General features: G+C 39.2%; 1 protein-coding gene across 3 annotated transcripts; it reads left to right on the top strand.

Annotated features, from left to right (window-relative positions):
- The first annotated feature begins 234 nt into the window (after window positions 1–234).
- Window positions 235–23,992, top strand: INPP5J (inositol polyphosphate-5-phosphatase J). Of its 3 annotated transcripts, none has more exons than XM_072149014.1 (13): window positions 235–355; window positions 7,040–7,575; window positions 8,212–8,319; window positions 8,408–8,516; window positions 11,770–11,886; window positions 12,260–12,435; window positions 15,317–15,428; window positions 17,435–17,544; window positions 19,134–19,317; window positions 21,082–21,219; window positions 21,302–21,388; window positions 21,489–21,593; window positions 21,767–23,992. In XM_072149014.1, exons 2-13 carry the CDS (start codon window positions 7,040–7,042, stop codon window positions 22,256–22,258), a joined length of 2,274 nt encoding a protein of 757 aa, XP_072005115.1. In that variant the 5' UTR covers window positions 235–355; the 3' UTR covers window positions 22,259–23,992. The 3 variants fall into 3 exon arrangements, with proteins under 3 accessions (XP_072005115.1, XP_072005105.1, XP_072005126.1); XM_072149004.1 differs by lacking the exon at window positions 235–355 and adding an exon at window positions 424–545; XM_072149025.1 differs by lacking the exon at window positions 235–355 and adding an exon at window positions 492–567.
- The last annotated feature ends 970 nt before the right edge of the window (window positions 23,993–24,962 follow it).

Below are 24,962 nucleotides of genomic sequence, written 5' to 3'. Positions count from 1 at the left end.
GATACAGTGTAGGATAGATCACTGTACTGTGCTCCAGGGATGGCGGGGAACACACAATTTACCTGAAATCCTAATGGCAACCATAGTACAGGTAAGTATAGCCCAGACAGCACCTGGAAGTGGGTAAATAACACCCAGTGCCAGGACTCTGCCTGCGGCACACCTGCTGTCGGGCACACATAAGCATAGACGAAGGGGTGAAAGTTCATGGTGAGCCAGTGCAGCAGCCCATGTTCCTGCTTCCTGTATTGCCAGTCTCCACCCCTGGGCATACACCGGGTAGGTGAGAGCTGAGGCTGAACCCCCTCCACCCCTGGAGGTCAATGAATCATTCAGCAGCCGGACCGGGGACAAGGTCAGTGTAATGCTCGTGTGGTAACGCGGAGGGGCGCTCCCAGCCATCCTCCTGCAGGTTGCTTCCCTGACGTCACCTGCTGGTGAGGGGCTGCCAGGCGGAGGAGGAGGAGGAGAGCATCTGCTGAGCTGCTATGGCAGAGCATAGGGACCGCGGGAGGACGGCCAGGGCACAGGATGCAGGCTCGCAGGTAACATGCCAGCAGTGGGCAGGTAACATGGCTGCAATGCTAGCGCTTACATACATATGGTGCTGTCCCTGGTGCAGCATGTGAAGACATTAAAAGTCACCATGCGGCGGCCAGGCGGGGGTGGTGGGCACCATAGTACCTATCTTGCAGAATACATGCACTGACCTTGTGCCTGCCGGGCAATACTCATGCCCACCATTCTAGTCCATGTGTCTCATTGTTGTGTCCTGATGGTGACTCCTGCTGCGCTTCCCTTTCCCCTTGTCTTCTCTGTGCCTCAGTAACAGGCTCATACCAGTCACATAAATGCTGAAAGTTTATTTATAGACACAGGACTACTTGACAACTGTGACTCAGATAAGAGGAGTAGTAATACCCAGCTCTTATGTCTGTGCCCCCTGTGGTGCCAGGGAATGTGGGTGCCACAGATTATATAGTATGTGGATGTCATTGTGGGGGGAAGTTCATTCACATTTGTGTTGCAGGCTCCTGCACTAATTCTGTTGGTGAAATGCTGAACCTCTGGAATATTCTGCATGATAAAATGACAGACACCATGACAGGAGCCCCACGCACCTCATGGTAGTCAACGGGGTCTGGTGCCAGTCTAATGATGGATGTGGCATATCTATAGTTTTTATTGCCTTCTTTTATAACTGAGCAGAATAATGGAAACCAAACTTATATAACCATTTTATATTCACAGTAAATATAAGTCTTATGTTTTTTTAAAATTCTGTTTGTAGGAAAGCTGGGTGATTTGCCCACTATGTCACTAACTACAGGGATTTTATCAGATTCCTGACTAGTATTACTGATGATCAGTGTGGCTGGCTTTCATTCAGGATTTATGGTAAAGCTGGGTGTTTTGCCCGCTATAACAATATCTACAGGGATTTTATTAGTATGCCCTTTCATATTCCTAACTAGTATTACTGATGATCAGTGTGGCTAGTTTGTCATTCAGGACTCCTGGTAAAGCTGGGTGATTTGGCCGCTATAACAATATCTACAGGGATTTAATTACCACACTTTTTCCAGATGCTGACTAGTATCACTGATACTCAGTGTAGCTAGCTTGTCATTCCGGACTCCGGGTAAAGCTGGGTGATTTGCCCGCTATAACAATATCTACAGAGATTTTATTACCACGCTTTTTGCAGATGCTGACTAGTATTACTGATACTCAGTGTGGCTAGCTTGTCATTCAGGACTCCTGGTAAAGCTGGGTGATTTGCCCGCTATAACAATATTTTATCACCACGCTTTTTCCAGATTCCTGACCAGCATTACTGATGCTCAATGTGGCTGACCACTATCATTCAATCATATTGTCCTGTAAGACAATATGATAGAAACCGCTTTCTCAGAAAGAGATGAACATGGAAAGTTACAACATACATATTTAATTCAAAATATTTTAGAAGAGGTTAGTGTTGAATAAATAAATAATCTCTTATATTACCGTAATCTAATTTGCTTTCATCACATTTACCCTGTGGCTTCTGGTGATTCCAATAGCAAAAATGTTCTGCCATCTCCCATGCACAAAACAACCCATTATCCTTCACTGCAGTATCTGGCATTTTGTCCTTAAAAATAGAATTGCATATAATGCAAATTTTCCCTTCAAATATAAACAAATCTGCATTGAAGCCCCAGACACCGATGTGAACTGAGCCGTAAGTGTGATTGTTTGTGAGTCTATGATAACATAATAATATTTTTATAGAATGGTTTTAAATATTTTATTACTATTATAACAAATAATCTTAAGGAATATTATTCTAGGGACAATAACAATGTCATCCTCCATATGTATTAGCCTGCTGTTTTCTGGAGTATCCACCAATGATACATTGTTTTATATTTGGAGCAGCCACACTGTTGGGCATCATCTATCTCGGGAAACAGATTGATATTACTTGCTGACTCCTAGTGTTTTCCCTTGAGATGAGCATTCTTGGCAAATAGTCAATTCTTGCCTTTCCCTGGGATTTATATGCACAGCTGGTCTGAAGGATCGTGCTAATGGAAGGAAGTTTTAGTGTTATAGTGTATTTGTATGGGAAGCCAAACTGTTGATGATTGCACAATGTATCTGTGAATAAGTATTTTCTATGAGTTATTATGCCATTATTCTTATTGTAGTCTTGATTTCTTTAGTATCTTAATTCCATTCATAACTTGCTACCTAGGGCTTGGATTTCATTATTGATGGTACATTTTGGAGAAGTAGGACTACCTGGCATATTAAAAATCCTATGGAAAGGATGTCTGCTTTTCTTGGTCCACAAGTAACGGATCCATGACTTCATGTCTTCAGAATGATTATACTGCTGCCAAACTATATGTCTCCAGCAAACATACCCAAAGTATGAGCTGTGGAATCCATGGCTGTGCATGAAAACTTAAAGGGAACCTGTCACCAGGGACCTCATTTTCACTAAAGACAGATTGTAAAAGCCCATGACACCTGCAGTGCAAAAATGCCTCTCTGCATATTCTAAGCATTTACATTACAATATAATTTTATAACTTACTCTTGCATCCTGACAAAATCCTGGGGTAGTCACAGGGGTTGGGCTTTGGTTTGGATGCATTTCAAAAAACAACATGTGACTTGTCTGAGCTGCAGCCTGTGTCCATCTTTGTGCTCCTGTACAGCTCCGTTCCTCTCCCACTGATGTCAGCTCAACAGGCTGTGACCTCTGAGAAGGAGCAGGAGTTGGAGCTGTACAGGAGCACAAAGGTGGGGGCTAAGGTCTGAGGAGTGAGTAACACAGACAAGGCACATGTTGTTTTTTGAAATGCATCCAAACCAAAGCCCAGCCTCTCTGACTACCCCAGGATTTTGTCAGAGTGCAAGGTAAGTTATTACACAATTATATTGTTATGCAAAAGCTTATAAAAGACAGAGAGGCAGGTCTGCATTGCAGGTGTAATAAGCTTCTGCAACCTGTCTTTAGTGAAAATGAGGTCCCTGGCGACAGGTTCCCTTTAAAGGAAATCTACCACCATTGTAAACCAAGGGCACTTATATGCTGGTGTGTGTACAAAAAAAGCTTAAAATATTATCCATATGAGCCTGACGGGCCCAAGGCTTGATTAAAGTCCCAGAGCCCCTTAGTCTCATTTGCATAATTTGTAAAGACTTCTCTTCCATAAAAAGCTAAGAGAAGAGGGCACACACCTGCATGTAAGTGTGCTTGGTTTACAATCCTTGATCCTGGTGGTAGATTTCCTTTTCAGGTGTTCAAGTGCTATCCATTGAATTAATGGATACCACACCTATGGAAACAACAGTCTTATGCATGTAACCTAAATGTAAATTATTTTCTTAGCTTATACAAGGTTATCATCATGCCTTTTTATTGCTATTGAGGTTTTCAATGTCATACATCGCACAACTACACTTTGCGGGTCTTCTGGTGTCTTTCAGATTTCTTCAAGGGTTTATTCCAAGTTTTTCTGTTCTGTTATCTCCTATCTATAATTGTATATCAAACTAAGTGGCTATAGCCATGGTGCTGCTTGGCTCCATTTTGCCACCCAATTCACCCATATCGTAACCCACTATTGTTTATTGCATATGCTGTCCCATAATAAGATGTGAAAGAAAATAAAAAAGAAGGATGTGTGAATATAAGCATATACGGTAATTTTATTTATCTCTCCCCACCTACAAGTCTCCATCAGTCCTACATATTTCCGAAACCTGTGCGTATATTATCACTTGACTTGACATCTCATAGCTACATTATCCAATGTTTGTAGACTACAAATATTTCAAGGAGAGTTTATACTTCACATTGTGTGGCATAATCTGCTACAACTGCCATACACATTAATCTAAATTGGAGCAGGAATAGTATAGCTAAGTGGAACAAACATTTGTCCCCCCAAAATTATAATAATAAAGTGGCACACTTATACTGCACTTACAGTTCTTCAGCTTATTCCACTGCTTATCTATGAATTATATATGTGCTATCAGAATGAATCCGCATAGACAACTTAATCTACGGTCAGTGGGTTATCTGAGGTTGGTTTGGACAGCTTTTAGTTCGAATTTGCAGATACAATGTTCAGGAAGTGAATGAATGCAACATTTTAGGAATGTGAAAGTAGTCCTTCCAGTATTTCTCATAAAATACTATCTTCACAACTGGTTTTCTGGCAAAGGTATATTTCATGCATTCAGGATTTGGATTTTAATAAGCCACCATATACATAGATAAAAAATGATTGTGCATTAAAGAGGTATTCTCATCTGGGCATTCACATTCTGTTTCATTAATCTGCCATGTATAAACATTTCTTCAATTAGATGTTATTAAAAAAAAATGTTCCTGTGTGAAGATAATTTCTTATAAATGTAGTCATATGGTCCCTTAGAAACTTACTCCTCGGATACGACCACCTCTGCTGGAGGGATTGCACCAAGCAACAAAAAGTTTTTGTATATGAAATGTCCGGGAGTTACTGCAGGTCCCACAGACATCCTGTGGTAATGAGCACTGAATAAATGTGGTCGGGCAGGGCTCAATAGCGCATATCTGCACACTGCTGCCAAAATGTGAGGTGGTCGTATCTGAGCAAGCTATCTCGTTTCTAAGGGACAGCATGGATACATTTATGAGAAATTATCTTCACACAGGAACATTTTTTTTAATAACATTCAATTGAAGAAACGCTTACATATGGCAAATGAATTAAACGAAATGTAAATGCCCAGATGGGAATACCTCTTTAAGGTTAACAAATTGAAAGGACATACGGGCACAATTACAAGAACAGTGCAGTATTTACTATGTGCAGTTTGCCTGTGTATAGTGGAGATTGCACCAGATTCATGATTTCTGCCGCACGTTCTGTATGAATCTGATGCCCTCTGCACTTCTCTGACAGAGCGCACCACCTCTTTTTGGTTTACCTTTATATGGGGCATACAACACACTTCTGTGAGACTTTATATGAAAAATCTGGCGCACAATCCAACTGAGCATCGGAACCCCCCCCCCCCCTTTAGTGCAGACATTTGTGTCACATTAAGAATAGTGCAGCCGCGACACAAACGGGTCATGTGTGGCACATATGTGGTGCAGACATGTGGTGCTTTTGAAAAGAAACAATAGATTAAAACTAAACCTTTGAATATTTTTTTGCTAATTTAGAAAGGAATAAAGCAGTTGATAAAAGTGATACATTTAATTGAGTATAGTAACTTCTCTGTGGCCTTATTGTTCTTCATTCCCCTGCAGTGAGCAGCCAATCTGAAGTCATATCCATTCACAGCAGAAAGATAAGGATAAAATGCTAATTTGTAACTCTTTCCCTGCCTAGAGAACATTATGCTTGGTGTGATTTGACTATCCAGAGATTGTGAAGGGGTTGTCCACTTTCAGTAAATGATAGACATTGTGGGGGAGAATTATCATTAGTCCTTCTTGGCGTATAATTGTCGCAAATTTTTGCAGATTTTTTTTTCGTGAGAAAAAAACGCAACTCTAAAGTCATGCAATGGTGAAAAAAATACACCACAGAGGGTGCAACACCACATTTATCAACTGAGAATTTTCAAAAGAACGCAAATTTAATAGCAAAACTACACCACATAGGAGGTAGTCTGTGTGGGTCCATTGCTACTACAGGGGGGAGATTTTGCTAAATTTTAGGCTACATTCACACGATGTATGCCCGCCGTACTGTAGTATGGCGGGCATACATCGGCGCAGAGGAGAGGAGCAGGGGATGAGCGCAGCTCACCCCCGCCCCTCTCCATAGGAAGATACAGCGCACGGTGCCGTATCACAGGAAAACATAGGACATGTCCTATCTTTTCCCGGGCTACGGAGCGGTACGGAGCGGTACGGTGCCGCACGTGTGAGCCCATAGAAGTGTATGGGGGACGTATATCGGCCGTATATACGTCGGCCGTATATACGTCCCCCATACATGTGTGTGAATGTAGCCTTATGTTTGAGGTATCTGAGAATTTCCTGTGCAAAAAGGCAGAAATTGAGCAGTTGTTAAACATACGTGCGACTGGTGCAGTCTATTCCCACACAGCACACACAGCCAATAGTCATATTAGAAGGCATTTAACACATACACATACACCGGACTATAAATGCGACTGTTGGAAACCTGCCAAAACATAGAAAACTGCTCAAAATCCTGCCAAATGATAAATATCCCCCTGTGTGCGTAATTAAATTAGGTACAATATACTTTTTATATCAATTCCTCGCGGTTTTCTAGATCTCTGCTAGCTGTCCTTCTATAAAAAGCTTCTATGTTTACTTCCAGTGGAAAGAAATCGATCCATAGTCTTGTGATGCACATACCTTTTCCTTATCTATCCCACATCTATCATGTATTTATGACATAATACTATTTTAATACATTGATAGATGTGGTTCTTGACTTGTTACTTTTTTAGTTATTGAATATTGACATTCTATTTTTTTTTTTTTGCTTGATTTCTAAAGATGGATGCACAACGTGTGTTTGTTGCCCCACCATCCCCGGAGCTGTCGTCAAGACCTGGTCCTGCAACATCTCCTCGACTAAGTCCTGCAGGATCTCGTAGATCACAGCCTGAAGGTTCTAGTGGTTCACATATTCTACTTCCTTTGGGACAACTGTCAATCCGTCCTTTAGCTCCGGTGGGATCTTCTGCTCCAGATCGGTCACAACCAGAAGGATCCTTGAGACTACATCCTGTGGGTTCTCAGTTTAGTCCTAAAGATGAGTCTGGTAGATCACAACCCGAGGGATCTTGTCCTGGCCTCTTATCTCCAATTCTTCAATTTAGCCCACTCCCACCTGCTCCATCATCACCTAATCGATCCCCAGCGCCTAGCCCGAGAGGTTCCCCACAACCCACCAGATCCCAAGCTTTTCCACGTTCCGTTAGATCTCAGGAACCTACTGTGAGATCTGATTCTATTCAACCATCTGAAGTGGAAGTAGAGAAATATTTCTTAAATGGTGCTGAGCTAAACAAAGCAGGAGAGGACTTTAGGTAATAAAATAAAATAATACTCAATTGTTACAGCAAATTAAAATAGATGGCAATAACATTCACTATTTTCTTAAAAATGTACAGTTACTACTTTTATAAGTTAGAATTATATTTTGTTAAAATGAAGTAATAGTTTATGTAGGTAACAGATCTGTTATTAGTTTTCACAAATTCTGTGCATACAAATATATAAAAAAATACGACTTGTAGTTAGATATCCTATTAAATGTATTATTGCATATAAAGCACATATAATTAAACTAACAAGCTACATTCACACTTAAAGAATTCTCCTTAATCTTAACAATCTTCTTAATTCTTCTTGGCCACGTAAAAAATGGCTGATTTTCTGGAATGTGTTTTCTTGTAAATGTACTGTATGTTGTAACCATTACTCTGTTATTCCTTTTGAAAAAATATCAATCTGGTAATAAAAGCACTGAATGGATTTATCAGACAGTATAGAGACACAACTGTATGACAAGGGGAATGGTAATATCAAGTTGTCAGGGTATTCATAAAATTCTCAGTTTCGTTGTTATGTCTCTTTAGGAGGCGTTTGAAATGCAAAACATTTATGTGATCATTTAAATATAATATTTTTATGTTTTCCAATTATTATTTGTCCATGTGCAGGATATACATCATAACATGGAATGTTGGCTGTTCTGTGCCACCTTCAGACCTCACTGGTCTTCTTTGCCTTAATGCTGGGGATGGCAAGACTGATATGTTCGTTATTGGGTAGGAAAATATTACTTTCATCTATGCTTGTTATATTTAATATGTCATCTATTTTAGTTATTAGCTTTCTTATACTGTGTCTCTTCAGGTTACAGGAGGTCAATTCCATGATCAATAAGCGTCTAAAAGATGCACTGTTTTCGGATCAGTGGAGTGAAGTATTCATGGATGTCTTGAGCCCTTTCAGCTATGTGCTGGTGAGATCTCTAGCAGGGACAAATCTATATTATCTGACATACAGTGAAACCTCTTTGCCACAACCACCCAAAATCATATTAAAAACAACACAGGGTGTGGCGGATTTATCTCACCATTGTCTGGTTACTATTTTTCGAGACTTTTTTTGCTTCTGTCATGTTGATCATATTTGTCACAATAGAGACCTTTTTGGTTGCAGTTGAGACTTTTTAAAAGTCTCAACAGAGAAAGTCTCAATTACGACAAAAAAATCACAAAAAGCTGCACATGTACCGGAGGGGCTGTGGGGCTATCATACTTTTTTACCATTACCTGCCAAGATTACTTACTAAAAGGGAAAACACTGGGTAAAACTAATATGGCTCACAAAAAATTTTACAGAAGCAGCCAGTGCCAGATATGATCCAGGTAGTAGGTGTTCCAGAAACTCACCTAAGTGGTGGGAAGGATTTGTGCGTATTCCACCAGTAACAGAAAATCATCCCCAGCACAGGGTAATTGACTTTCATTGGATTGCTTATACTTGTATTCTGCTTGTAATCTACACTCTGTCAACTGTACATACATTGGAGACCAAAATTAGAGAACAATGCTGGATTACTTTATTTATAAAACCTTTATAAAACCTTTATTTTGCAAAAAACTTAATGATCATGATTAGAGAATACCAAAGACAGTAGCACAGAAAAAAAGTATAATTACATTTTCTAAAGGTTACAACAGTCACCAATCAGTAGGGAGTGTAATGGTCTTTGCTTTCAATTATTTCAGCAAATCTGGCCCACAGGACATCACTAGTCTTGCATACTGCTCTGATGTGATTTTAGTCCACTCTTCATCCAGTTTTTCTCACAGTATTGTGGCTGTTGGGTTTCATGTCCATAACTTTGTCACCAAGGAATTTCCAGAGGTTTTCTATTGGGTTTAGATAAGGACTCGCTGCACTGGCCATTTCATTGTTTTCTATCTTAAGGTACTGCTTTACCTTTGTTTACATCTGACATAAAGGGGTTTTTGTCCTACATGAAAATTTCTGGCTGATTGAGTGAAGAATAGAGATGAGCGAGCACTAAAATGCTCGAGTGCTCGTTATTTGGGTCGAACTTTTCCCGATGCTCGAGTGCTCATATCGAATAACGAACCCCATTGAAGTCAATGGGAGACTCGAGCATTTTTCACTGAAAGAACACATTGAAAGAATACTAAAGAAGAACAGATTGCAGATGTTTGCATATGTTTTCACTGAAATAACACATTAAAAGAACACAGTGAAGAACACATTGCAGATGTTCCGTACATGTGCCGAACGGTATTTTTCACAATAGTATGTGAAGAACAATATGTGTGAAGAACACATTGCAGATGTATGGAAACATCTGTAATGTGTTCTTCACACATATTGTTCTTCACAGTGTCCTGTGTTCACTGTGTTCACTGTTTTAATAGTTTTCTTCACTGTGTTTCGTTAAGTAAATGCTCGATCTGGAGCCGGCGAGATACTCATACGAGCAACGAGCCGTTTCGAGTACGCTAATACTTGAACTAGCATCAAGCTCGGATGAGTATACTCGCTCATCTCTAGTGAAGAATGCTAGGAAACATGCGCTGTTAAAGAATGTTTTGATGCACACTTGCATTCACTCAGCCATGTACCTGTATGAGAGGTCCAACTTCTGCTGAAGAAAACTTTCCCCAAACCTTGGCACTTCCTCCACCACCTTTCACCTTTTGGCTTCTGGCCCAAAATAATCCTGTTACGGACGAGGCTTATTTCTAACGAGAGCTGGTGGCAGACCACTGTGCTAATTTTAGAGAATACCCTTAAAGAGTTAGAGAAGGGCCTGGTAGTATTTCTTGAATATAACCATATTATAGTTACTAGATTCCTATATATGTGCTGTTGATCCACGTATTTATACTGATTTCCAGATACTCTGGTGGGAAGGAATTCTTTTCTAACATAACGAGGATGGGTATACCGTATATACTCGAGTATAAGCCGAGTTTTTCAGCACTAGCATTACTAGTCACAGTAATGCTCATTATCAGGAAATACAAGCTTGTGTAAGAGGAACTTACATGGGGCCTGCTTCTTAATAACTATTTACAAAAAATAAAACATCATGCTAGAGTCTTTAATATCCCCATAATAAAACGTGATCACTTCATATAGGTGCCCGGATGCTTTATTTTTATGCACAGTGACTGAATTGGAGACCATCATTATCTGAATTTCTTGGAAAACCAGTTTGATGCATTTCCTGATTAATCTGTTAAAGGCTTAAAGGACACCTGTCATCAGGTCTCTGCCACTAGTCCTGTCACCTCTACCTGTTGGAGCAGCTCACAAGGATCCCATCCCAGCCTTTATTTAGTTATTTCATACATTAATCATTGTAAAATCATCTATTCTTTATTATGTAAATGAGGCGGGTCACATGGTCAGAGGCAGTGATGTCACTCCTGTTCCCCCTCCCCTCTCCTCCCCCTGCTCATGTCTGTGTGTAATGTATAGTAAAGCATGACTAGTGTGTTCTGCATCCTCCTAGTATACAGGTGAGAGACACAGAGATCAGCTACACATGAATCTGACATGTTCTGCTGTAACATGGCTGCATCCTGGAGCTGCTGTATCTCTCCTAAACACACACACCCATGCAGACACAGGCTGCAGGGGGCGTGGCCACCAGCAAGCACATGGAGCCATCACATCATTATACAGGCTCACACCATTATACAGGCTGTCAGTCAAGCACTGGGGGTGTGGCTGTGCCTCCCACTCATGAATAGAGTGGACAGCTTGAATATGCTAATGCTTCATTGGACATTTCACAGGTCATTTGCATACAGCTTTAGGACCTCATTGCTTAGGTTTACAGGCATGTAGAGGGACAATGAAGGGATAGAGGCAATGCTCTCTAATGGCAGTTTATGAAAATATATTTAGTTTAGGGGGGTTATTTTGCATGACAGGTTCTCTTTAAAATATCCTGGTTAGCATTTATGGTATGTGTTGTTTGCTGTGGCACAGTGTAATAACTTCCTGCTGTAACTGGATTGCTACTTCCTTACTAACTGGTCTTGTAGCAATTGTGTTCAGAGGGTAGAGAAGGTGCCAGGTTGTAGCAGAGCTGTGCACATTCTGCGCTGCAAGCCTTATTCCTTATATATATATATATATATATATATATAGTTTACATTCTTTTTTACACAGGTTTCATGAGGATTAATTTGTTTTTTTTTTTATTATAGGTCAGCTCTGTGCGGATGCAGGGTTGCCTTTTGTTGGTGTTTGCAAAGTATTTCCATCTTCCCTATCTACGTGATGTACAGACTGACTGCACAAGGACTGGTTTAGGGGGTTACTGGGTTAGTATACTGCTGTAGACAGATGCACATCAAGAATATGCTCTCTCTCTCTCTCTCTCTCTCTCTATATATATATATATACATATATATACAAAATTGTGAAGTGGAATAAAGTTTATCGGAATTTCTGATTCTGGAAAAAGGTGCAATATAGTAAGACGCACAATTTAGTATGCATTTATATTTTTTTGTATGTATACTTTAAGAAAATATCCCATACATTACTGTTCATGTGAAGTACTACCACTTTTATAACATATTTTAATCACATATATTCCATATATAGGGGGGTCCAAGTGCCGAACAGTTTTCTTTATGGTCGTTCATATGTGCCTAGCTTATTCCTGCTTCTTCATTTTCCTTTAATATTTAGGGTAACAAAGGTGGCGTCAGCATACGGCTATCCTTGTTTGGACACATGGTGTGCTTTCTGAACTGTCACTTGCCCGCTCACATGGAAAATTCGGACCAGCGTGTGGACAATTTTGAGAGTATTCTGCATCTTCAACAATTCCAGGGTCCTCTAGCAAATGGTGTCCTAGACCATGAGTAAGTTCCTGGTCTGGTTTAATGATTTGGTATAGAACTTGTCCTTTTTTTATTATTCACATAAAACAATGTCTCAGACTAGCGATGCACAAAATGCATAAAAGCCCTCTGCCTCTTAGGTGGACCTGCAGGGGGAAGTATTCCTGACTACTATAGCACCGTCACAAAATGTGCTTAAAGGAAATCTACTATTTGTTTTTATGTATTGTGAACCAAACATACCTTGAGAATGCTGTAGCTACACTGATGCAGAAACATATCTTGTTTAATCCCTGAACCGAGTAGTTTTGCTGAATAAACTGTTATAAAATTATGAAAATGAGGCTCTTACCCTAATTATGAACTTCTTCAGCATGCATAAGGCAGACCCCTATAAGCCTTCCCAAGAGACTGTGACGTCATCCAGCTTTCCCAGTATCCTGCAGATCATTATGCTGCAATGTCATTCAGGAACTTGGGTTCAGGCTGGCTGCTGTACATAAACACATTACTTCCACATACAGGGAGCTCCCTGCACTGTCCAGACAGGACTAAACAACCTGAGATGGATGACTTACATGGCAGCTGGGGGATGGTGCAGCGATTGATTACTTCTGCCTGTCAGGGACAAAACAGTGGATACAGAGTTCTTGGCTTATGGTGGGCATGACAAGGTTGGAACAGTTTATAATTAGGGTAAGAGTGGCGGAGCAGCCACAGGAGCAACAGAGCGTTATCATCATAATTTTATAGTTGTTTTTTCAGCAAAACCACTCGCCTCAGGGATTAAACAAGAAATGTTTCGATATCAGTGAAACTACAGCATTTTCATAGTATGTTTGGTTCATAATGCATAAAAGCAAATGGTAGTTTTCCTTTAAGTTAACTGAGAAACCTTTTCCAAAAGTGATGTAGGAACTAGTAATTGAAGGAGGTGTACCAGAAAGGTTAATATGAAGGGCACCAGGTACTTTAACTATTCATCAGGAATTTATCGTGAAATTTTACAATCAGCGGTCATGTGAAGCAGGCACCTGGGGCTACTAATTGCTAAGTGCTACTAAGGAATACGTGAACCCATAATATTTATGGAGTAAGTTAATTATTATCCAGTTGCAGGATGTGCTTATCTTATTATTACCTATTATTATGAGCAAGACAAGTGCCTCTTTTCATTCATTTCAAAAAAGTGTAAAAAAGCCACCTAAATTCCCATAACATTCTTGATGCTTAAAAACCCTGACAACATAAAGCAGACATTTGGGAAATGTAAGTTAAGAGTTATGGGTTCTATGAAGAAGATAATTTAAAACTTTGAAATTGAAGACTCTTTTGACATTTTTGCCAAATTTAGGTTTTTTTCATAGCTAAACAAAAAAAATATAATCCGAATTTTTAAACTAATTTGAAGTTCAATGGGGGGCATGTAATAACGCACTTGCGCCACAATTCTGGTGGTTTTGCGCCTAAAACAGTGTGAAAAGCCTTACGCCGGCTTTTTAGACCTGTTTTTAGCCATTTTCCGACTTGTCTGACTGAGGGGGCATGCCCTTCGGAAAAGGGGCATGGCTTGGTCTAGAAAGGGCGTGATCTATTTGAATGTTCCATGCGCCAAAAATTGTGGCGCACAGTTTAGACCACTTTAAAGTAGGTCTGAACTGGAAACCGACAGTTTTATCCTGCACCAGATTCATTAACACAGTGATAAATCTGACACAGAAAATGACTAGGGTTTTCCTCCACTAAACTGGTGGAACCTGGGACACAATGATAAATCCCCCCCCCCCCCCAATGTGTCACGAGAAAACAATCTCAAGATCTCATGGATATTTTAAAGTGTTCCAAAGCTATAAACACTTACACAGGGCAGATTTGAAATACATTCCAACATCAGGTCACAGTTTGTACTGTTTAACTGTTAAAATGTTTTTGATTGTTTTTCAATGCTATTCTCTACATACTATACAATAGATCTAGCAAAACTATTATCCTCATATGAGTAAGGATAAACGGTTGTATTATTAATACAACACATTGCGATACTTTAAGAGGAAATTAACACATGTTTTATCACTCTGTGTATTTAGCTTTGTTAGCTTTGATAAGATATGTACTATAACATAGTATCTTGTCTCAGTGTATTTGTATTTTTTCTAAAAATTCAATAAAAAGTATTTAAAAAAAAATAGGGCAGTGTTCTTGAGGCCAAAATAGTGCAGAAGTAGTTAATGGAATGAAATGTCATCTTTTGTGATGTGTTGCTTCATCATGTAAATCAGCATGACTGGCAGCAAGAAGATATGAAAATCAGGTGTTGTGAACAAAATAAGAGGCTTCAGAACAGGTTTTTACGAGTCATACAAATTTATGCAAACACAAGTACATACTATGTAAAAAGGGACCACCGCAGTTGATATAACCAAATGTCAATAAAACATTCTGTGACTAAAAAGTAACATGACCAAGCAGGATGCCACAATTTTCTGATAGATTGTGAAAAAAATGATTGTCAATTGATCGGGTTTATGCTAATGGTTGTGCAATCCATGCAAACATAAAGAATGAATTATCGATGAAGAATACATTTTAACCATGTCAGTAAATTGAAATGACAAGCATGGCTTCAAGGCTTTCAGGACCATGTAATTAACTGTTAAATTGAATATTTTAGTTGACAGCACATTTAAGAGACCAGTTAATTCTTTGCACGCTTAGGGTCCTTTAATATTGTGTACAGTTTTACCCCTCTATACAGTACATTTACATAGGAGTATTGTATTTAATGTTTCTCCGTTTACTATAGACTGCTTTTACATTGGACTTTCACTTTTCAGTTCTATACTGAATCTTTTTCCATTGTGTATTGCTTTTAGACCTCCTAATTCTTTGCATCTCATTTCAGCCTGGTGTTCTGGTTTGGAGACCTAAATTTCCGAATAGATGATCTAGATCTTTATTTTGTGAAGTCCGCTATCCAGGGCAACAAGTTGTCTTTGCTTTGGGAGAAAGACCAGGTGAGGGTATCATATTGGTAGTCTAGAGGTAGATGCCTAAAAATACATACATTCCTCAATAATAGCTTCATATAAATATTTCATTTAGCCAAAAGGTTTGATATGTAAGTAAGTTCAGGTAATTTAGGATTTTCTCCTGTGTTTATCTCATTAGATCTGATGCCTCTCATTTATTTATACACATACCACAAGCCATAAATGGATCAAAGCTAAAGAGAAAATGAGAAGAAGAATTAACTGTACAGAGTTTGATTCTCTGGACAATGCTCCAATAAAAGGGAGATAGTTGTATTCCATATTGTGACAGAGCGAGAAGCTGTACATTATGGGAATGCCCATATGGGATGTAGTTCTTTAAAACAAATATTTCTCTTTGTGTGGATTCTGTGAAGATATTTTCCACAGTGTATGAAGTTCACCAAATCTCATTCACTTTTGGATACTGTGGATTTTCTGCCCTCTTTTAGGGACACATACCCTAAGGGAGAAGTAAAGTTTTATGAATGTGAAACCGAAGTCAGTTGTAAACTGACATTTCTCTGTGCCTTCTCAGCTAAATGAGCCTCTAATGGTTTTACAGAGTTTACACTTGTGAATGTTTGCTTAAAAAATGTAAAGGTATGTTTAACTAAAGACATTAATGACATGTCTCTTAGCTATGCCATTTATATCAATGTGTGGTGGTTTGTGACAGTAACTGATCACTAGCAAGAGTAGACCTAGGAAAAGTGCCAACCATGTGGCCTCCAAATAAAGGTCTTAACATTGAGCTTCTCAGAAGCCTCCCTCCTATGTTCTGAGACACTGCTGTAGTATTTAACCAGATCTAGATTCTTGGTTTTTTTTCACATAAATACAGAATTACTGGAAGTATGATGGGTTTGCTGTATTTGCAAGCAAAAAGAGGGGACAAATGTATTCCAGCAAAAAATAAACAGAAGGAGATGTGTTTTTTACACATCTCCTTGGTTTTTCCATCTAAAAATGGTTTCCGAACACTCCTAAACTCCCCGATGCAGCGTCACACTGATATATAATGACAATTAATAGCAATATCGGGTAAATTGCAGTAACTATGCTATGAGACGCTCTGTATATATCTGTCATTCTAATATGATTAGAATCACACTATCAAGAGTAATAAATGATGATGATCGAGTGGAGCGTGTAATCACAACCAGTCAATCGATAAAACCACAAAGGTAGTTACATTACCAGATTCAATGTGCCATTGGGTAGGGAGTGGATAAATCCCCACGCATTGCCTGTCAAGCAGGCTTCATAAGGGGATATCAAACAAAAGTTTGTAACCAATACGTTGGTCTGCCCTGGTGTGGCCCAAATCCAGTAAGGCGTATGTGCGTTATGTGGTATGTGCTTTACTACCATCAAACAATGCATGCGTATAGAAAAGGTAATAATGTGATCTAAGACACATAATCACGGACATTTAGGCCTACAACCGGAAGTATGTCATTTCCAATGGAAGTCTCCTGATTTGGGCCACGCCAGGGCTGACAAACATATATACAAACTTTTATTTCTGTGATATTCCCTGAGGAAGCCTGCTTGACAGACAATACACGTGGGGCTTTATCCAATCCCTACTCAATAGCACATTGAATCTGGTAAAGTAGCTGCCTTTGTGGCTTTAACGATAATACCTTGCAGCGTTTAGTTTACTGGACTCGTAATTACATGCTCCACCTGATCATTATCATTTATTACTGTTGCTAGTGTGATTTTTTTTAGGATTTTCTAGTTGTTGATTTCCTATAAGGTGCACAGTATTAACGCAAACCTCTCACCAGGAATGTAATTTTTAGCTGGTGACAGCTTCCCATAGCCTATGCTATGCTGATTTGTCATAATTCTAAATCATTTCAGTAGTTTATATAAGTTTTATTCACATTACCTCGCTCCCTACTGTGAAGTAGAGGAAGAATGCATGAGGAGACACAGGCACACAAAGATGAGACTTGATTTATTATTAAATTTCATTTCAGCTAAACATGGCAAAATGCTGTGAACCTGTGTTGTCGGGCTTTATGGAAGGGCCCCTCACCTTCCCTCCCACATATAAATATGATGTTGGTACCAACACCTATGATACAAGGTAAGCAATGATTCACTGGCAGAATTATTAAAGCACTTGCCTTTTGGCATATAATGTATAATGTTATGTATATTACCCAAATCACATACTATTCATAGGGTTGGCACAAAGTCCTGTGCCCCTATTCAAAAATAGCGGTATGTGGGTTTGACAAAAATAGAACACTACTCAGATACCTCTGTCAGTCTCATATATTTTGAATAAAGTGGCAGTCCCAGAAACACCTAAGGTCAGTTGTTATGACCACTAAGACTTTCAAAATATCCTGGTGAAATGTTGTAATTCCAGGACAAAAACTCATAATCCTATAAGTAAATGAATACAATAAAACTCAATGTCATTAATCACAAAACAAAGCTTATATAGTTACATTTTATGATTTACAAAGGATACTACAACTCCCATGAGCCTTCAGTTCTCAGTAACAGCTCCTCCATCTCATGCTCTGCTCCCAGTGATGATGTAACAGGCTGTCCTGCTCTGTTACCATAGTAATGATGTGTAACTGCCATCACTGCACATAACCTCACTGAGATGACGTCTCACCACAACACTGGCCAACCAAATATATCACACATTTTACTGGTGTACCATGTGCCAGCGAGTGATACATCCCCCATATATCAGTATGACCTGCCATGTGCTGATTGCCTCCATGTACATCATCCAGTCCCCTCCATGTAAAAAAAAAAAAAATCGCTCCCCTCCAACATACAGTCCCATGTTAAAAAACATACTCTCCTCCCTTAAAAGGTCCTGTGTGGGATTTTGCATTGCTGCTTTCTTCCACAAACAGCCCCACACCTGACTACAGTTTATGCTGTAGAAAACTTAATGTAGCTAAGGTGCAATAACATGTAAAGTTAAAAAAAAAAATCACATGCCAAAAATACAGTGCTATGTATAAGTCAATCCTTCCAACATAGTGCCATCTAAATGCATCCCTTCTGCCCCCGAACATGTAGTTACCTGTAACTAGCTTTGTAACTGCAGTGCCATGTGACTACAACCCTTCAGCCCCTAACATGCAGCCCCATGTAAATACAACCTTCTTTTCCCTTCAGCCCCCCAAAATAACACCAGTATTGTCCATTCCACCTGCATATCCAGTCCTGGAGTCCTCACACACCATTTCTCCATGTTTTTTTCTCCATGACCCCCAGCACAGATATCTGCTGCTTCTCTGCTCCTTGATGATGTTTCACCTCCTAATCGGCATAGGCCCTGTCCCCTCAGCGGTATCAAACCCACTACAAGCAACCGACTACAGCCAAACACAGTGATGATCACATGACCTGCCCAGGCAGGTGCAGGACATGTGATGTGGACATGTGACTAGCTGCCCTGTGTCTGGTCCAGTGGGAGTAAATCGATGGACTGATCAAGGGCCAGTAGCCTTTTAATTCTTCATTATAGTGTATGTCCACAACATTATTCTAGTAAGGGGAACAAATTTTGAAATAACTACTAATTACATATTAGATTATATTTTAATGATACATTTGAATATTAATTATGCTTTTTCTGGAATACCCCTTTAAGTTTAGTTATACTTTAAATATATTTTTTTCTATTTATGTAATATTCAGTTCTAAGAAAAGAAAACCTGCATGGACGGACCGAATTCTGTGGAAAATGAAAAATCAGATTTCACAATCTGATGCCAGTAGCAGTATATCTCAAGGCCTCTCAGCGACACTGCTCAGCTATGGATCCCATATGCAATACACAGAGAGTGACCACAAACCTGTATCAGCTATTTTTTCTGTAAAGGTGAGCCTGTATTATATTATAGATATTTATCACTGCTGCCTTTCACATATTGAACTTTACTTCTGGACATTCAATATTTTACCAGTTAATGCCTTAGTTATTTTAATAATGTAATTAATCATGCTTTTGTCATTAGGGAAGTTTCTACTGGTTTGCAAAACACAGGCCATGAGATTGTTACATTATCCAGACAAAATGTCTATAGGCTAAACTAAACTTTATGCATAAAAGTTATATACGTGTCATGTGCCAGCCTAACAGCAGATCTTTTGTCCCATATTGGAAAATAACCAAATTTTACCCCATTACATTACTGGCACATGTCCTTTCTAGAATTCCTTCATTTATGTGAAACCTCACTGGTTTACCTATAAAAAAAATCCCCCTCAAAGTCATGTAAGAATGATCAGAGAAGACTCATATTTGCCTGAGATGAGTCAGGTTTAGAGGCTGCAGTTGGAGTGACATTTCAGACACTTCTGTCTGCGGTTATATAATACCTATAAACAAATCAAGTATGTCATCAGATCGCATCAGGTGTGTGATTTTGTGATCTAAAACATAGTTGAAAAAGCGAGCTGCAATTAAAAATCCTGCCTTTTTTGGCTGTATCTCAGCTTCTGTACACATGTGTGATGCATTTTGAAAGATACTATTCTTATATTTAATATAATATCAAAGCATTTTTCTAGGTACTATAGAACCAAAGGCTTATTTGAACTGACACTCCACTTGCATCCTCTAAACTTGACTCATCTAGACAAATATGACTCTTCTCACCTCATTTTCACGTGACTTTTGAGGAGATTTTTTAAATTGGTATGGAGATGACATTTCATTCTAGAAAGGATATTTTATACACAGACTTAGGCTACCCTCACACGAACGTATGGGGGACGTCCCACATAGACAGTAATGGCCAAAAAGAGCGGCACCGTACCGCTCCATGCACGGTAAAAAGATGGGACAGGTATTATCTTTTCCTGTGTTATGTCCCGCAATGTTCTACTCGCACATGTTCAAGTTTTGAAGGGAGAGCTGGTGACGTCACTGACGCTCTGTACACTATGTTGGTAGACCATGAAGGGCGGTGTGCATGAATAAATTATATAGAAGGGGAGCACATCGTTTCTCTGCTTTACTTTGTATATTTTATAAAGTTATATTTCTACTAAATGCAGACATTGTAAGTTATACTAAAAGAAGATCAGTGCACCCAGGGATGGGATGTAATCATCTACTATCAGGTAATCTGATGGTAGATGTCCTTTAATGGAGTAAAATCTAGTGACAGGTTCCGTCTAAATGATGCTCTGACTAGGTGACCGGACATTGCTGTCTGAAGTGGCCATTAGAGACAATCAATGATGGCAGCACCATAAATGGACAGCAAGACTGAACCTTCATATAAAAAATATGTAAATTGTAGAAAATTATATTTAAAAATATGTTTTTAGTGAGCCTTTGAATCCCCTTAAGAGGTCCTAGAGAGGTGACATGTTTGATTTTTCAATTACCTAGATGGTAAATCTGCAAGTTTTACAGTAAAATATCCCATGCAGTTATATTTCGAACTTTTAAGTGTCCTAAATAGGTAGATCTGTTGTTTACAAGTGGAGTGTACTTTCCAAGTTACTTCTGATGTAGAAAGCTCAATAGCATATTTTTGGGGGTTTACAGGAAATGTTCAACTGAAATGTCCATAACTATGCAGCTTATGTGACTTGACACTCTTAAAGCTCTACATTTGACATACTATTTTAGTTTTCCACTTGCCTTGTTGCCCCTCTTGTCCATATTTGGGTACGTGATGAGTGGATACTGCCTGCTGATGCTCGTGTCACTTACCAGTGGTCTCCCATTTACATGAAAAGTTCTTGGGACTGGATTGGACTTTATAAGGTGAGCAATGTAGAACCACTATATAAAGAAGTTTGTCATGTAAGCTTTAGCAGCAGTACATCTTATTTTGTCTTATTTTCAGGTTGGGTTTCGACACCATAAAGATTACGTGTCTTATGTGTGGGTGAAAACAGAGGATGATGCAGAAGGAGGAAGATACCAGCACCAGGTTGTTAGCTTCACATTCAGAAGCAGAGCTTCACAAAGCAATTAAATCATATCATAGTGTTTTCTATATTTACTTTGACCTCTATATGGTCCTAATATAGGTCATGTTCAGTGAAGAATCACTTCCCAGAGGCACTGGTGAATATCTCCTTGGCTACTATAGCAACAATATGAGCACTATAATTGGGGTTACAGAACCTTTTCAGGTAAAAATGTACCTTTTTCTGTTTAAAACAACATTGTTATTGAACAACCTTTTCCATCTTAATTCTGTCTTTGTTTATTAATATGGACTTATATAGTTACACTGACACATGCTGTAATTTGTAATACATTTTCACAGCCCCATGGGTATTTCTGCTTACCTATCTTTACCCAGATCTCTCTGCCTGGTTCTGAACCAAGCTCAGACTCTGACAGCTCCGACTCCAGTTCAGAGGATGATAACAGCACTCAAGTCCTTCTCCGTCCATCACGCAGTCCCAGCCCAGCAAACGCTCGCTCTCCACGAAGCAGAAGTCCAGCACTTGCCCGTTTGCATGATCTTATCATTCCTGGTTCTTCCCGACAGAAGAGTCGCAGCCCATCCCCTTGTAGGGCAAAAAGCCCTAAACAGGAGAGGCCCCAAAGGCCTCGATCTAGGGATACTACTCGTGAACAACATGGTCTTAAAGTCCACAGATCTCAGGTATCCCAGACCATTGCTGTGCCACCTGTGAGACCAGCAGCTGTGGGTCAAGGCTTTAGTCCAAAAGGAACAATCCCTGTGTCCCCTAATTCACTTCGTAGAGACACCAGCTTGGAAGTCCCGGCTTCCAAGCAAAGAACAGACTCACAAAAACCAATCCAGAGCCTAGAGAACACAAACTAGAGATGTTGGTATGTCCATTGCACTAGGGTGAGAGTTTATTTGGTCTTTAGTAATGCAGAGGTACTTAATGACATATTACAACTTGTATATTAATTTCTTTTTTATTTATATCAAGCAGTTTTCTGCTTTATGAAAAAACCCTGAGGGGAAAAGGTTTGTTAAGAAAAATGAAACAAACAAATTCCTCAGGGTTTAAATTTTTTTTGAAAAGCCGAAACCATCTGTAAAAGTTAAACCACTTAATAGATGCAGTGATCAAAAATGACCATTGGGTGTCACTATGGGCCCATAGAAATCAGGTGGACGGACTTGCATAGAAATCTTGCCTGTATAAGTATACCATTCACTTATAATATGAATAGAATATTTTTTGTATATGTACCGGATAAATCTGATTACAATGAGACCAACTCTTACGTACCAATCATGAAAGACTGTGAAGGGATTTTAGTTTGTACAGAAAATGGTTATATATATATATGGAAATATAATTCTGTGCTGTACACTTAAAAGTGGTTCATGCAGAGATGGAAATAATGTTGCACAGAGATTTTAAATGAGGTTTTATTATGTATGACTAAATTTGCCATCTTAGCTTGAGTGAGATCGAAATGTTGTTACCCTTCTGCCCTTCTCAGATTGACCTTATGTGCCATACCCACTCAACTGCCCTTTTGTTGCACTGTTGTGTTATTTTAAAATCTTCTTCAAGTGTCCTGATGTTCATTTATAAAAAAGGAGATAAATAAATTCTGCCTATATTCAGGATGGGGGTGGGGGGCGATCAACACAGAATGTTTGGGTGCAGAATTCTGTTGTATACCGTATGGTGTGATACACCTCACATAGTAAAGTCTTTTGCTCTGAAGTAAATGCACATTGTGTGGACATCTTATAGATGTACAAAAAGGAATTGATCTTCTCATGTCAATACTTTTTTGGAGTGTTTGTATTGTTTGCACTGTTTTGTGCCTTTGTTAGATCACAGTTGAAAGCCTTTTTTCATATAATAAGATGCTTTGAAACAGAAATGTATTTGTTGGAATCTTAGCAGGATTATTACCAAAATACTTACATTGGAGATATATTAAATAGTCTAAATGCAATTTGATGGAACAGCTATAGCCATGATATACATACAGATTTCACTTTTTATTTAGTGCATGTTATTATGTATAATAAAGGGGTTGTCGAGCATTATAAAAACATAACTACCTCTAAAAAACTCTACACCTCTCAAGAGGTTGAGTATCACATCTAAGTTCCATTACTACCACCTACAGATGTGTTTCTATTTGTGGACCACAAAAGCCATACTTTTGAAACACTGGACATCCCCTTTAATAAGTGACATTGACGGCCCTCCACTGTATATAAATAAAAGTTCTGAGGATTCCTGAAAAAAACCTCAATGGGGAAGATTTGTAAGACTTGTATGCCAGTATTTTAAAGTATAATTCCATGAAATAATCGCAATTACTAGTGAACTGCCAGTAATTGCGAATATCTCCCCCCTTCATGCCATCTCCATGCTGCGTCTGCACGCTAGCTATGGTCTGAAACTTTGCAGGGCCCGGTGTAGAATTGTCCACTGGCGCAGCCACGCGCAAGATAAATCAGGAGGATGGAGTCTCCTGATGTATCTGGCGGTATCAGAGGCATGAGACCTTCATCATATGTTGGTGCAGAAGCATGTCACTTTTTGGAGAATAATGGGGGACATTTACTTAAAGTGTCGGTGTCTGCATTGGCTTTGTTACCGACCTGCTCTGGGAAAGAAGATACACATTTAATATTGTGTAGCTGTGCAGAGACTTTTCTGGCGCCGAGACCATTTTCTGTCCCTGGGACCAAAATCTGTCCCGAGCACCAGAAATGTGTCCAACAGTCCCTGCTAGACCAGTTTTCTTTTGGTCTACTTTCCGCCAGTTTACAGCGCCCAAAAAGGGCTGCGACACATATTAATTGTGTCTGAGTTTCCACTACGCCAAAGCCACGACCCTTTTCGGAGAAGAGTCGGAGCAGATGAAAAAGTCATTTTTTCTGGCGCCGCCAGCTAATAAATAGGTCTGAGAGCAGAACATGTGGTGAGAGCGCCACAAAACTGGCGGAAACGCCATAGTAAATGTCCCCCAATGAGTGCTCTTTTTTGCATATGTGCTTATGTAGTGCTGCAAGTTTTCTCTTGTTGGACATCCCATTTAACCATCAGTTTCTCCTTACCTATAGCAAACCTATTTACTTCTCAATAGTGATTATTGGGGGATTGGGGATTGTAAGCCTGCTACTATTGGGTTCCACTAGTTTAAAGAACGACACTGCTGATCTCAGTAATGTAATTCATTTTTTGTTTTTTTTTGCATCAGTTATTTAGAACGAAAAACAAAGAGTGGTCAAATACACAGAACCAATGTAAATCTCTCTATTATACCTTCTCCATACCAGGGACATGATTTTTTCAATTAAATTCTATTCCTCCTTGCTTTTCTTATGTGGTCTATATGTAAACAATGTCTATTTATTACTACATAGCCTGATTTATATATTTATTTCCAGAAATAAATAGTCATATACATGTACATCAATATTAGTAGCCTTGATGGAGAAGTGTAGAAATCCTTTATAAAAACTATCACTAGATATTATATGCTGTGCATTGGGAAACATTCCCCTCTGGCACAATGTGTAAAGTATCTATGAAGAT

Source organism: Engystomops pustulosus, chromosome 1, assembly GCF_040894005.1.
Source record: "Engystomops pustulosus chromosome 1, aEngPut4.maternal, whole genome shotgun sequence".
Taxonomy (NCBI): domain Eukaryota; kingdom Metazoa; phylum Chordata; class Amphibia; order Anura; family Leptodactylidae; genus Engystomops; species Engystomops pustulosus.
Note: the sequence above shows the minus strand (reverse complement) of the source record. Positions and strands in the feature narration are given on the sequence as shown.

What these genes read in the sequence shown, in the direction of transcription:
- INPP5J (XM_072149004.1), top strand. Translation starts at nt 489, where the DNA reads ATGGCAGAGCATAGGGACCGCGGGAGGACGGCCAGGGCACAGGATGCA. An exon ending in AAAGCAGGAGAGGACTTTAG is followed by an intron (nt 7,576 to 8,211) that starts GTAATAAAATAA and finishes GTCCATGTGCAG; the next exon opens with GATATACATCATAACATGGA. An exon ending in GAGGAAGATACCAGCACCAG is followed by an intron (nt 21,389 to 21,488) that starts GTTGTTAGCTTC and finishes GTCCTAATATAG; the next exon opens with GTCATGTTCAGTGAAGAATC.